The sequence below is a fragment of the Brachycentrus maculatus genome, unplaced genomic scaffold (assembly GCF_059751285.1).
Source record: "Brachycentrus maculatus isolate JH-2025_06_01 unplaced genomic scaffold, ASM5975128v1 h1tg000137l, whole genome shotgun sequence".
Classification (NCBI taxonomy): domain Eukaryota; kingdom Metazoa; phylum Arthropoda; class Insecta; order Trichoptera; family Brachycentridae; genus Brachycentrus; species Brachycentrus maculatus.
The window spans coordinates 336,754-351,981 of NW_028280890.1; the positions used below are offsets into that span (position 1 = coordinate 336,754).

General features: G+C 35.5%; 2 protein-coding genes across 3 annotated transcripts; one reads left to right on the top strand and one right to left on the bottom strand.

Annotated features, from left to right (window-relative positions):
- Positions 1 to 547: 547 nt before the first annotated feature.
- Positions 548 to 15,039, bottom strand: LOC148309187 (nuclear RNA export factor 2-like). Of its 2 annotated transcripts, XM_088260520.1 has the most exons (11): positions 14,888 to 15,039; positions 14,462 to 14,667; positions 11,489 to 11,581; positions 11,158 to 11,401; positions 9,773 to 9,899; positions 9,377 to 9,599; positions 7,839 to 8,031; positions 6,541 to 6,695; positions 5,834 to 6,037; positions 2,246 to 2,367; positions 548 to 1,879 (listed from the first exon to the last, which is right to left on the bottom strand). In XM_088260520.1, exons 2-11 carry the CDS (start codon positions 14,630 to 14,632, stop codon positions 1,807 to 1,809), a joined length of 1,605 nt encoding a protein of 534 aa, XP_088116646.1. In that variant the 5' UTR covers positions 14,633 to 14,667; positions 14,888 to 15,039; the 3' UTR covers positions 548 to 1,806. The 2 variants fall into 2 exon arrangements, with proteins under 2 accessions (XP_088116646.1, XP_088116647.1); XM_088260521.1 differs by lacking the exons at positions 6,541 to 6,695; positions 7,839 to 8,031 and having other exon boundaries at positions 14,888 to 15,018.
- Positions 2,749 to 5,798, top strand: LOC148309188 (nuclear valosin-containing protein-like). The gene has a single exon (XM_088260519.1). The coding sequence runs from the start codon at positions 2,812 to 2,814 to the stop codon at positions 5,584 to 5,586; it is 2,775 nt and encodes a 924-aa protein (XP_088116645.1). The 5' UTR covers positions 2,749 to 2,811; the 3' UTR covers positions 5,587 to 5,798.
- Positions 15,040 to 15,228: the final 189 nt, after the last annotated feature.

Sequence of the window (15,228 nt, forward strand, 5' to 3'; positions counted from 1 at the left end):
TAACCACATTTCGAATGCCTTTAATCGGTTCATAGTTTTGATCTTGAGGGTCCATGAAATTCCTAAATCCCTGAAACCGAAGCTCAAGATTAATCACTCTGCCTTCATATGATCATGGTAGAGTTAATACCGTGTTATTTCCGGGCAACACTGGGCTGTACTTTTAATAAATGAGAGCTTTAAAACTAAAAAAAAATCTACTTGCAATAAATAAGAACTTCAACATTATTAGAATGGCAGAGACTAGTCTATTTGTTCTAGAGATAATAGGAAAAAGAGGGCGAGGGAAGACTTCCTGCGGGTCCTTCTGGTTTATCCAAAACATGCAGGTCATCAATGCTAAGGGACCTACCAGGGTCAAATTAAAAAATACAGGAAAATTTTATTACTAATTTATGATTTATCCATTTCCAATGGAAGTAAATTTTAACCTACAATGGATACCAAATTTAAGTTTCTAGAGCCATTTAATTATTCTTACCTCTCGTATTTGAAAACAAGCCTCAATCTCATAATAAAACGGGGTAAAAAATAAAAACTCAAAACAGTTGTTTAGTTTATTGATTTAATACATTTAACATATAAACGCTTTTTTAAATACTTAACATCAAGATATTTACTATCGTAAGTATTTCAGAATCTTCCAAAGGAATTTGTCTTGTTTAAAATAAATTCTGATTATTTTATACATCATTACCAAACTATAAATGTCTTAAATCCCGCGGCCCGCAGCGCCCTTACGTGCGGCCCGCGGTCATGTATGACCAATACATTTTTAAACCAGTGATATAAATGTGATGTTTTTTTTATACATCAACAAAATTTATGCGCTCCATTATTATCTATGAGCCAAGTCATGCATGTTGTTATAAAAACAGTGATCTATATCCATTCGCGTGCTCTTCAGCGTCGCCAATTTAAGGCAATTTCGAAAACCAGTTAAGGTGTTAAACTTCAACTATTGAAATAGATTTAGAAGAATTAAGTATAATAATAAAACCCTTATCCGCACCCCAATGGTGCATAGGGCACTGTGTCATATAAACGCAGTGTTATCTTGATCGTTTATACATGAAGGAAAGGTGATCAGCCCTCCGCTTCAGGTACCAGTCCATGGTAATTTTGAATAAATATTACAGTGAAAAAATCACTTATATTTATTTTACCCCCCTTGGGAATCGAACCCGGGACCTCCAGAACGGTAGCCGAGCGTGCTGACCATTACACTACGGAGGCGGACAGAATTAAGTGAGCCAAAAGAAACTCAAATCTAGCACTCGGTGGCCAATGATAAATTGTTTTTTTTTAAATTAAAATTGGTAATTTTGTTTGATTTATGTGTCCTAATCAATAATTTTGATTATTAAAATTTTCCAAAATGTTTACTATACAGACACATTTTTTGTTAATGTGTTTTCTTCTCACGTCTGGTCGAAGTAATGTTTTTTTTTCACAATTAACCTGATTGTACTTGCTGATTATCTGTGCATTCAAATTATTTATAATACTTTAAAAAAATATTATAAGTATGAAATTCGTTGTTATAAAAGTATTAAATATTTTTTTTCTAATGTCTGTATGTGGCCCTTCGGAAAATTTTAGGTCATCGGTGCGGCCCGGGTGGAATTTAGGTTGGCCAGGCCTGTCTTAAATGAAGATCACATAACTTGAAGAGATGAACCACATCATTTTTGAACCACACATACACTTTATAATACGTCTGTCATCACATATAACGGAATCGTTTTCAAGAAATGGTGATTCTTAATTTGGACCTGTCCAGTAAAATTTCCAAATAAGCAAACGTTATTCCTTTTGCAAAAGATTTATGACATCCAACAGTGCAGCTCGGAAGTTCCATCGATTTCGCTGCAAAAACCTGGAAATAATAATAAAATAATAAGTAAATAAATACATTTATCTAAATCATTTTATGTTATATTTTTCATTGCGTTGTATAATGTGAGAACCTAAGAGGTTTGCTCACTTCACAAGGATATAAATAAATAGATATGAGTGATACAAATAGACTATTAATTATTTTAATAATGCATTTTGTGTATTCACAAAATGCATTTTTAAAATAATCAAAAGTGTATACGATGAGTAATTATTTTTGATAAAATTTAGAAAAGTGTACCGTGGTTCGAATATTTACCAAACATTTAAATGTCAAATACATTTTTTAAATTTAGTTATTTTATATCCTCCTTATTTCATAAAAGATATATAATTTTTAACTCACTGTTTGGCATGGGAGTATGGTAGTTTAGTCACAACAATAAATAGTTCTACGATTCCATCCGTTACAGGCGCCTCCAGGAGGGATGGATCCAAGTTTATTAAACTCGGTTTGTCTTTAACAGTCTATAAAAAATGCAAAAAAAATTGTGTGTGTAATAAATTAAATAAAAAAGTTTGAAAAAATATAACGAAAAAAATAATTTCAACTACACATTTTAAATAACCCGCGTATAACCTTGAAAATTATCAGTGTTGCTATATTAAGAAAATATATATATATATAGTACGGAACGTTTTATTATCATATCAGCATTATAAAATTACAAGTTATGATACATTTTTTTTAATAACGTGATTATAAAAACAAAAATATCTAAAATTCTAATTTTGATATAAAGAAAATTTGAAACAAGAATAATGATTTGTTCTCAGTTTTCAGTACCTACGCACCCACGCGCAGACTTCATTTGACAGTGATACAAACTTAACAAAATAAAGTTGAACGTTTGTGACGCGGGCGTTCGGCGGGCAAGATCACATTTCTTTCGTGCGAATTAGTAAACGGCAATGAAGAAACAAACGCGGACCAAATTCAGCGATCCGTTAATAGTACCGCGCGTTAAAAATTATCTAGCCGAAAATGTTGACAAAACATTCGTCGACGTCAGTCAAATGGCCCGTTCCTTGAAAGAAAGATACCGGGAATACAACAACAGAAATGAAAGCGCCTTCTGTCAGATGGTGGAAGCCGCTTACAAAATCGTACTCCACAGCTACGGACTAGATGAGGGAACGTCTTCCGATGGTTCCGAAGAAGATTCTGACGATTTGGAGCTCCTGGACGACAGCAACGTGTTAAACGATCAACTGATGGCAATGTATAAAATGCAAGACAAAAAAAATCAGAAAAAGGATCGTAGCGGGAACGATAAAACCAGCGAACTGATCGACATAAGTAGTGACGACGAATCGAATAGTGGAAAAGCTCCGAAGCTCCCCAAATTGAACGACCAAATCACAATATCTACGCACATTCCGGATCTCAATCAACACAAATCCAAACAAGTCACTCCGGCAGTTAGCATAAACGCTACTAACGACAATAACACAAGTAAATACGACATAACCTCTACTCCGAACGACAATCACAGAAAAAGGAAATCGAACCACGAATCATCGAAAACAATTCAAAAACGAAAGGTTCCAGTAGAATCCGAGTCCAAATTAGAGTCGACCATGAGTAAAGTAACCTTTGAAGACATGGGAGGAATACTGTCCATACTAGAGCAAGTGTGCGATCTCATCATGCACATGCAACACCCGGAGGTGTACAAGCAGCTGGGGGTGAAGACTCCGCGGGGCGCTCTACTGCACGGGCCCCCGGGCACTGGCAAGACGCTACTCGCGCACGCTGTCGCGGGCAAGCTCAATCTGCCGCTGCTCGCCCTGCCCGCTACCGAGCTGGTCGGGGGGGTTTCCGGCGAGTCCGAGAAAAGGATCAGAGACCTGTTCGAGAAAGCCACAGCATTAGCTCCCTGCGTATTATTTATAGACGAGATCGATTCCATTTGTGCCAATAGAATAAATGCGCAAAAAGACATGGAAAGGAGAATAGTTTCCCAGTTGTTATCCAGCTTAGATGCGCTTGGCGACAACGATATATCCGTATTGGTTCTGGCGGCTACCAACAACCCGGATACGCTGGATCCCGCTCTCCGCCGAGCGGGGCGGTTGGAACAAGAAATCGCACTCGGGATCCCTACTCTGAAGGCCAGAAAAGACATATTGCGAATTATGTGCCGCGGTCTCAATATGGACCAGAACGTGGACCTGGATATTGTAGCGCAGCTGACTCCCGGATTTGTCGGAGCTGATCTCCGAGCTCTGATGAACAAATCCAGTACAGTCGCTATCAAAAGAGTCTTCCACAACATCAAGAGACAAAATCTGTCTCTACCGGCAGAAAACACTTTTGCGAATGACCATAACGAATCGAATATTCCTTCCATTATTCCAGAGAGTGTAGGATCTGCTACGATAGAAACCCAAATTGAAAAAGCCAATGAATCCAATTTGAATGGGGACATTCTCAATTCTGAACCAAAACTCCCAGAAGACAACGTAAATCCAGATAATGCTGACGGCCCACCCAATTTGCCGGATGTTCCCTCGTTAGATGTTAATAATGCAAACGACATTGTGCCACCTGTCGCTGCGGATATTCCGGGTGAGAATATTGAAACCTGTTCCGTGAATCCGGCAGTAGAGGTTTGCGAAGACCTAAAACGAACGGAGTCTCCCCAATCTGAATTGAAGGATATACAAAAATTATTAGATGAAACGGAACCATTTACAGCGGAACAGTTATCGACGATGAGTATCACGCAAGAAGACATATTAGCGGCTTTAAAATCCACAAAGCCCTGCGCAATAAGAGAAGGGTTCGCGACAGTTCCCGATACTACTTGGGAAGACATAGGATCCTTGGGAGATGTGAGACGAGAATTACAACTAGCAGTTCTAGCCCCGGTGAAATATCCCGAACAATTAGAAGCTTTAGGCCTTTCCGTTCCTAGCGGAGTTCTGCTGTGCGGACCGCCGGGTTGTGGCAAAACTCTCCTCGCCAAGGCTGTAGCTAATGAAGCCGGAATAAACTTCATATCTGTTAAAGGACCCGAGTTGCTGAACATGTACGTAGGAGAAAGCGAGCGCGCAGTAAGGACATGTTTCCAGAGAGCTAGGAACTCGGCACCTTGCGTCATATTCTTCGACGAGTTTGATTCCCTGTGTCCTCGGAGAACAAGCGGAGACTCGGGCGGCGCCAGCAGAGTGGTCAACCAGCTGCTGACGGAAATGGATGGAATCGAAGGCAGAGAAGGCGTGTTCGTGTTGGCTGCGACCAATCGCCCGGACATAATAGACGCCGCCGTTTTGAGGCCAGGAAGATTGGACAGGGTTCTGTTTGTCGGAATGCCTCTGCTTCAAGACAGGATAGATATTCTGAAGGCCATCACTAAGAAAGGCACCAAGCCGCAGTTGGCGTCGGACGTGGAGGTAGAGGTGGTGGCAGCCGCCACCGAAGGATATACGGGGGCGGACTTGGCAGGACTGGTGAGGCTAGCGGCCACGCAGGCGCTCACCGACTTCATAACGGACAGTATCCCCTCTTCTCCGCTACTCGTGTCCGCCACTCACTTCCAGAAAGCTCTCGTCAAGATGAAGCCTTCGGTGTCACCCAAAGAACAGCAGCATTATGAGAAACTGCGTTTAAAATATTCATCGCTGGGAGAAGAAAAACTCGATGTAGAAATGGATACAGAAGAATCAATGGACACTGTATAGTAAAAATATGCTAAAATTAAATCACTTTGTACAGATAATTTCGATTTTTTAACCAGACTCGAGTAAAAAAGTTATAGTTAAGTAATTTTTTGCATAATTTTTATAATTTAAGGGTTCTTGATTGTTTTTGACCATGTTTTATTAAAATTCTCATATCATTTAGTGTTGGTAGATCTTTGTAATAAAAAATAAATAAATGAATGAATACTGCATTACAATTATTTTATTTAAATTAAGGTTCACTTACCATAGTTGTAGCAAAAGCATTCGCTGCATTTTTACTCAGGTGTGAGCTGATATTTAAAAAGTCGTTGGTAATCTTATACTGGTGTTTGTCATTTATTTTTGTCAGTATGAAGGTTCTCGTGAATTCATACAGGGGTTCGTCTTGGGAGAGAACTGCGGATGGTATCTTGAATACGCCTGATATTGTCAAAATTGTGGAAGGATCCTAAAGAAATATAAATTTAAGATAATTAGCAAACCCGGAACGATAAAATAACTCGAGATTATTCATATTAAACACATTACTAGTTTTAGACCAATTAATCCATCTACAGTTGTAGTTCTTAACTAATCTAAAAACATATTGATGTGTCGGAGTGAAAACGTGCATCGTGTAATTTTATCTTTATTTTCCAGGAGAGTAATTTAATACTTTAACATTTAACAATAAATGTGTGAAGTTATCTTATTTGTTATTTAATTTTTAAACATCACTTTTTTTGACATCTCCACATGGATGAAGAAGGATATGGAAGTCTGAGTATTTACAGGGCTTATAACCTGTCATAGGCTGGTTAAGTGATCACTCTACACATACAACATTCACCATTCTACCCGTGGTTGTAAATACATGTCACCGGTAGGGAGACGTTAATATCTGTCTACATAGTTTGTAGAAAATTAGTTCAGAACAGTTGCTAATTAATTAGAAATCTTCTCTTTGTTTACCGAATATCCTGTTACATCCACTGTGAAAGTAAGAGGGTCGTGTTCTGTTTTAGGGAGGAAACCCAGACATCCGATAATACCCCTCGGACCAAAAAAGACATTTCCTTTTAGTTTTGAAACAAGCAGATTATGGGACCTCTTATGAAAATTAGAACCTGAAAATATTTTAAATTAAGTTTCTGCCGATAGTAATTATTGGTGTAATGTATTAAGAACACATATAAACATCCGTAATGTTAAACGTAAAGCACATACAAATGTACAATTGAATCGGTTAATTACCGAAGGGAATAAGTTTAAATATGCTCTTATTCACAGTTAACCTTTCCCTCCCGGTGATAGTATTTACTACAACTCGACTTTTCAAATCAGAATATCGATATAAAATACAATAGATATGGGCTCAGAATTTTTGTATTCCTCCATAATATAATTATGTATTACATGAAAGTATTATAAAATAAAGTTATTCATTTGCAGGGATGGAAATTAATAATTGGAAAAAATCGGGAATAAAATCGCTAATACACAAATGTTTCTGTATGTGCGCGTGTGGCGTGCTTTGTAAGTATATGCGCATGTCGTAACGGCATACCGTCTTACGTGACGTTAATAAAAGCAACATTTAGGAATATTCACATTTTTCCCATTATTAAACCACATTTTCATATGGTGTACAAAGTACATACCCCCGGTGCACGGGGAAATTTTTAGCACCGTAAGGGAAGGGTTAATATAAAATTTAAGATTGTTTGCCTTTTTTAGAATTTATTATGCTAATTTAACGTTGCTGACTTATTCCCTTTGGTTACTAATCATAGTTTTAAGGAAAAAAAAAATACACATTAGTCGTAGAAATAAAAATAAAATTTTAGCATTTGGGCCAATTTTCAATTTTAAATTTTTAGTATTGAAAATTGTCCCAAACGCTAAATTTTATTTTTATATTTAAGACTAATGTGTACATTTTATATTATAAGTTAAAAACTTACATGACTTTTATAAGATACGCCTCAAGTTTTCTATTTTATTAGTTTTGATGGCCACAGGCCCATTATACGCTTTTTCCGTTGGAAGTGTCACAGGAAAAAAGGGAGTGGTACCTACATTTAACTGTCAAATGAACTGACTTAGTCCTTTTCTTTATTCTCTTTCTTTAGATCTCCCTAAAATAAATCGAACTGCATCAAAATTGCTATATGGGAAAAATGGTGACTTATTCCCTTTGGTAATTAACCGATTCAATTGTGAAACCTAAGCCAACGGAAAATATATTTTTGATAACAATAAATATTTACCACAAGTCATCTGACAGGCAATATTAAAAATAGCTTTGTTGGAGTACATGTCTGTTAACAGTCCCCGTTCATCCGAATCAAACAATGTAAAATAAACCTCCATAAATTTGTTAACCAAAGGCGTAGCATTTCTGTCAACTGTAAAATTGCGGTGATTTACAGGGAGGCGATCTTGAAAAAATGACTTACCATCCTAAAAAACAAATAAAAATGGGTTTATACAATCAATATTTGATGCACTAACTTTGTGATCTTATACTTTGCTTAAAATCACTAAACTGTGGCTTTTATTACATCAACCTGGCAAAATATTATAAAATACAAAAATGTAATACAGTGAAACCTTTATCTATCGTTACTCGAAAAGTCGTTTTCCCGTATGTGTCGTTTATTTATTCCATCCCAAATTCATTTCATACAAAAATAGGTCGCATTGATTGTTTCTGTAACACCATTTTACCACATTCATCGTTTAAATTACGCTGTATATTTGATATATTTTGTCTGTGTTTTTTACATTTTCCTCAATTTTCTCAGTATTTTCACTCGGGAGGAATATATAATTAAACATACTCAATCTATAAAGGATTGTATAAGGCCCGTTTTGTGTTTGATATAATCAATATTTTCACTTATCATTTTCTTTTGCGAAATTCGCCGTCGTAAAAACAATGTTTTCGTAAGTTGGTAACGAATGACGTCACAGAAACGAATCCACACTACTACTATTACATCTCTATAAAGCAGATACATAAAGGGATACGCCCCATAACACACCCGATAATGTATCGCGGTGTCCATTTATCGTTTTATTCAAACCTTAATATCTCCCTTATTCTCTACAGATTCCAATAAGAATGTTACTGATAGTCTTGTGATTTTTAATATTAATTTATTAGCCGATAATAACACATCATGAAATTGATCCATTGTGTTACATTTGACGACAATATTCCAACGTGTGGGATAGAAACTATCGAAACCTTGTGTGATGTAAGGTTGAAGAACACAGCAGAAGAGGTCGATATTGATGAAGAGGAGCCGCTGCCTGTTACTTTATTTTCAGAAGCATGGACACTCTTTGAAACATTAAAAAAAATTGTACTACGCGTATTCAATAACTGATCCCGAAAAAAATATTATTTGCAAAGCCCAAAATATACTGTTGACTTATGTAGATTGGGAGGACGGTATCTTTACTCGAAAGTATCTCCTAGTGTATTGACCTCTTAATCCTGCATTCATTGTTTTCCCGCATTTATAGTTTATTTCAATAGGTCCCTTCAAAAACGATAAAAGTTTCACCGAATAATGTTAGTTGTTTTAATATTAAAAATTTTGGCAGGTTTATTTTTGCTAAAAAAAAGTAACACTCCTTTCTTCTTTATAAAATACTTATGGTTCTTACAATGTTTGTATGGAGAAGTGCCCAATATTCAAAGAAGAAAATAAAGGTTAATTCGAGCTATTTAGACTACAGATAACTGCAATGACCAAGAGAAAAATTGTTGTAGTATAAATTAGAATGTAAAACTTACCAATTTTTTGATTAGGGGAAAAATAGCTTTGATATGATCTACATAATGTTCTTCTTGAACATAATTCATGCATATATCATTCCCATCCAACCATAATTCTGTTATCTTATTTGACAATCCTTGCAGGGGCGTCAAGGCTGCCACTCCCGGTATAAGGTTATTTGAAAGATTTAGTGAATTCACAGCACAAAAAGTGGTTGGGATGTCTAATTCTGTCACTGATCTGGAATTTTATAAAAAATATATATATATATATATGTGTGTGTGTAAATACTCATATGTGAATTATACAATAATAATAAACTACAGATTAGTTCATGCAATCATGCAGTTTAGTATCAATAATTACGTAGTTTTTAAATGAATATCATAATATCGTCAAAACTTCATACTAACTTTAAAATGTTTTCGGAGAGATTCAGTGTGTAAATGTGCGGTGATAATTCAAGAGTCTTTATTAAAAGCCTGATGATTTTTTGGTTTCCAGGATACGAGAGTGGAAAATAAATGACATCCAGAAAACCTGTGGAATATTTTTTTTTTACTACACATAAAATAAATAGTTTTTACAACATTTTGAGTGTGTCCAAATACTTGTTCACAAAATCTGGATTATCTCCAATTACAGGAGTTATTTTCATATTATTTTTTGACATCTCATCAAAGATGAAGAAGAATATGGAAGTCTGGGCATTTACGGGGCTGACGACCGTCATCGGCTGGTTTAAGTGATCTCACATCTATTGGTGAGATGTAAAGAAGCTTTTTACTAAGCAGAAACTCTTTTATTAGTATGTGAGGTCCGAATCCTGGATTATAATCACACACATGAGAAACGCCAGAAAATACCATTTTCATTTTTATTATTTAAGCTTATAATTTGAGTAGTGTGGTTGTCAATAATGGGTAGAATTGGTGAATGTTACACGTGTGTAAAGTGATCACTTAAACCAGCCGATGACGGTCGTCAGCCCCGTAAATGCCCAGACTTCCATATTCTTCTTCATCTTTGATGAGATATCAAAAATAATATGAAAATGACTCCTGTAATTGGAGATATTCCAGATTTTGTGAACAAGTATTTGGACACACTCAAAACGTTGTAAATAAATTATCTGGTCAAATTATAAGCTTAAATAATAAAAATGAAAATGGTATTTTCTGGCGTTTCTCATGTGTGTGATTATAATCCAGGATTCGGACCTCACATACTAATAAAAGAGTTTCTGCTTAGTAAAAAGCTTCTTTACATCTCACCAATAGATGTCTCTAGTGAAGTTCTAGTGATTCAAGAACAAGGTTTCTAAATTGATTGATATATATAGAACTTCCAAGAATTTGAGTAGTGTGGTTGTCAATAATGGGTAGAATTGGTGAATGTTACACGTGTGTAAAGTGATCACTTAAACCAGCCGATGACGGTCGTCAGCCCCGTAAATGCCCAGACTTCCATATTCTTCTTCATCTTTGATGAGATGTCAAAAAATAATATAAATAGTTTTTAATGTGTAATAATTATGTAATCATATTTGCTACTTTACTGGGCATTGATTTTTGACTGTATTATTAAACATTGTTTCTTTTTTACTTCTTCTTATTTCGATTCGATAAGATAATAATATTTACACAATGATTTATATTCTGTACTAACATCTGTTAATATTCAACAGCTGTGTACATAATGTGACGACCACTTGGTTTTTAGAAAACATGATCTCAAGTTACCGTATAGTAAGAATTTTCAAGTCTTACACACAAATAAGTAAATACAGATTACAAACCGATGTTATGCTGAAAATTTGAGAGGTTCAATTCATTACTGCCCATATTGAAGCAATCCTTAATAACATTATGGATAAGTTTAAACGGGTTTATGTTCTTATGTGGAGGATCATTGTGTGCAACTTTTAAGCGAAAGGGCCATGCTGAATCATTTGCGCAGAAGAATTGGAATCCCATTGTTGAAATCTTCTTAATAGCTCTCTCGCATTTAGTAACATAAAACTTTTTCAGCATATGACCTTTCTGGAAATTATAAAACAATTGATTTTAAATTTGAAACGTAATTGATAATGTGAAAATATTTTTTTACTCCAAATTATTATTACAAACCTCTTGTAAAACTGGAACAAATTCAAATGGTGAAATTTTCTCCAGTATTCCATCAAAAATTTCACTTTTTGTATGCTTTCCAGGATCATCCACCTGAAAATTATATATTATTTTCCATAGTAGTTTGCGCATTTGGCTTTTACTCACACAATATGGAAATATTCATGTCCAGTACACAACGGAGTTCTGGTTCCAACCCTTACGTATGGAAGCGAAGCATGGAGTTGGCAAAAGAAGGATGAATGCAGTCGAAATGCGATCCCTCAGACGAATGTGTGGCAAAACGATGTTTTATAGATGTTCGAATGATGAAATAAGGAAAGAATGCAAGGCTGAGATAAGTATTATCGATAAAATTAAGAAAGGTGTGTTGAGATGATTTGGACATGTGGAACGTATGAGCGAGGAAAGAACGGTTAAACAAATTTATGAGGCGAATGTAGTTGGAAAAAGAAGCAGAGGAAGACCGAGGAAAACCTGGCACAATCAGGTATGTCAAATACTTGAAAGCGGCCGGGTCAGGAGTCGTAATAATCGTCGGGTATGTATGAGGAGATGCATGAATGTAGAAGAGGCGAAGAATGTTTGCAAAGACAGAGTTGTGTGGCGTTCGATTCTCTCTGCCTACCCCTGCGGAGAAGCGGCGTGATGGTTAGTTAGTTAGTTAGTTTGAAACAAACCGAGTGTTTTACATAGATTTTTGACACAACCAGAAAATAAGGATATGATTAATTTGGTTGTGCCAAGTCTTTCTTGTCCATCCTCATTCTGTTCTCCCATTCACATTTGCCATACCTATATACTATCTTAGCCATTCTCTCGTCATCCTTTTGCTCCTCATGTCCAACCAGCCTCGGTGAACCTTTTTATTTCAACTATCCCTAATTCCGCCATATGTTCCTTTCTAATATGTTCATTTTTGTATTGTCATACTTATGTGTCCGCCTCAGTAGAGTAATGGTCAGCACGCTCGGCTACCGTTCTGGAGGTCCCGGGTTCGATTCCCAAGGGGGGTAAAATAAATACAGCTAATTTTTTCACTGTAATATTTATTTAGTATTACCCTAGACTGGTACCTGAAGCGGAGGGCTGATCACCTTTCCTTCATGTGTATAACGATCAAGATAACACTGTGTTTATATGACGCAGTGCCCTATGCACCATTGGGGTGCGGATAAGGGTTTTATTATATTATCTACATACTAATATAGATTTTTTCCACACATTTTGCTAAGTGATTGGATTTCAACAGTACATATTCACTCTTTTTTCATGCTTCTTTTGCCAATCCTATATTTCATTTTCCATACATCAGTTGGCACTAGCACTCTTGTTTGATTGGCATGAAAATAGTTTTATCGTCAATCGCCATATTTAGAGTGGAATTAAAATTAATGAAACAATAGTTGAACATAAAAAAAATTGGACTCTTTAATTCACCATCTTGTGTACTATCAGGCTAGTTCCGCGGTGGGCTGCAGGGGGCTTGGAGAGATCTTGTTAAATTAAGAGAAATCAATATTCTCTGATTCATATTATCCGATCCCATACAAAAAATAAGTCATATCTATATTTTGTCGTTTGATGTGCATATAAGGTATTTTTACTATTTTTAATTATCATGTATTTTGGATAGTTTTTACAAACTTATACAATTCACCCCCAACCCCTCCACCCGCGAGCCCCTTATTAAATAATTGGCAGACTAAGTAGAATCTACTTAGTCCAAAAATGCAAAAAAACATACTACAAAAAAAAATGTCCCTTACTGTGTTTTGAGTTTGGACAGCCGAGCTGTCACTAGAGGTATTTTATTTATTGTTTGGCTTTCACTTCGTGGTAAGATATGATGAAATTGTTGAAGAAAAATACTTGTTTTTTTAACACTTGAGTTTATTTTATTATGACAACAAGTTTATATTTAGACCTGAAGATGAAAGCACAGCTTCCGAAACTAGTCATCATAATAAAATAAACTCAAGTGGTGAAAAAACAAGTGTTTTTCTTTTACAATTTTAAGTCACAAGAGGTAGCACATAAATTCCTAGTTATGCAACAGGTTGTTGCCTTTTATCAACTACTGCCGTAGTGGGATCCAATTTCTTCAGAAAGCTTAGTGGAGCTGACCAGTATGTTTCTCTGAATTCTAAGTTTTTCTGCATTTTTTTTAAAAATATTTATTTATTTAAATAATCCGCAAAGGCTCCATTTTAAAGGCTTGTCTGCAGGTAAGATTTTATGGATAGAGAAGGTAGATTTGTAAAATATACCACAATCATCCATACCAATTAATAGATGAATAAATAGATCTTTAGAAATTGGTAGGAATCCAACCCGCGATTCCAGTTTCGCAGTCAAGCATCTACCCAACTACGCCACATTACCTTTTAAAATTAGATAAAGTGATAAAAAAAATAACTGGTAGTTTTTACAGCAGTTGTATTACCTTTTACTTTACTTTGAAATGAATTCTGACAATTTATATCACCGTTTTCAAGGGTTAATAGCTATATAAATTTCCCATCTTAGAGGGCTGCCAGGACTTTGTTTCGGCATGCCTGCGTTATAGCATACCTTCATCCTGTATGTTAAGTACTCTATATCAAGCATGTCAAACTCGCGGCCCGGGAGTATTTATTTTGCGGCCTGCGGATACCTGCGGTTATATTTTTCTTTTATTTTAATTATTCATTGAATTTTTTTTTTGTTAGGGAACATATAATATTCTTTTACAAAATCATTAAGTTGGATCTATTGTACCTCATGACTGTCTTTGATGATAAATTATTCACTTAAAGTTATATAAAAATGAAAATGAGATTTTTGATGAGGCCCGCCGGCGTACCCAATGTACCTTATGCGGCCCTTGGTGGTTTTTGAGTTGGACACCTCTGCTCTATATCATGTATCAATCTCGAATGTGAGAAAATGTTAAAAGAACCCTGCCATAAAGAGTAATGGGGAAATACGTACCGTTATGGAATACCACTTAGAGTCCACAAAATCCAAATCTTCAATTACATTTTGATTGCTTTTTCGGTCACGAGTTTTAGCCCTGAATGGTAATTCATTCAACTCATTCTCATCATCGCTATCAATACTAACATATTCATTATTTTCATCCGAAATGTCAATGGATATCATCTTGCGATTTTTATCTAAACCTAATATCCATAAACCTAAAATATAATATATTAACCCATTATAAAGTGTTTAAAACCTTGAAAATGTGTTTGCTTGGTCTTTAAACATCGTAAAAATTAGTAATAGTAATAATATTCATGGACATTGACATATGAAATTTAATGAACACTCCTTTTTGTGAAGCTACTTCTTTGAATAAAAAAATTACATTTGGCTCAAATAACATCTGATACACTAAGTGAAACTCATCCTAACCTTCACAACCAGAAGTAGTATTTTTTCTAGTTCTGAAAATGTGAGAAAACACGTGAAGAACACATCAAAATATGAAAACGCCGAAAACCGAGAAATTAATCAAATGACATTTTCTGATACGTTTATTTTTGTTATGTTTTATTTTTAATATTGGTAGGATTGGTTTTGACCTGTTGCTAGCTTCGTACTATCACTAAGTGTTGCCCATGTATCAGTTTTCCGATTTCGGAAATATAAATGAATATGTTGACGAAACCCATACAAAAGTTTTCCCTTTCTGTTTTGATGAATTTTTGGGAGAAATTCAATATTATGAGCTAAAAAAATGACCGTGCAGCACC

Coding starts and splice junctions, on each gene's coding strand:
- LOC148309188 (XM_088260519.1), top strand. CDS start 2,812: ATGAAGAAACAAACGCGGACCAAATTCAGCGATCCGTTAATAGTACCG.
- LOC148309187 (XM_088260520.1), bottom strand. CDS start 14,632: ATGATATCCATTGACATTTCGGATGAAAATAATGAATATGTTAGTATT. Junction 11,402..11,488: donor TTGTTCCAGTTTTACAAGAG/GTTTGTAATAAT, acceptor TATAATTTCCAG/AAAGGTCATATGCTGAAAAA. Junction 1,880..2,245: donor CCATACTCCCATGCCAAACA/GTGAGTTAAAAA, acceptor TATTATTTCCAG/GTTTTTGCAGCGAAATCGAT.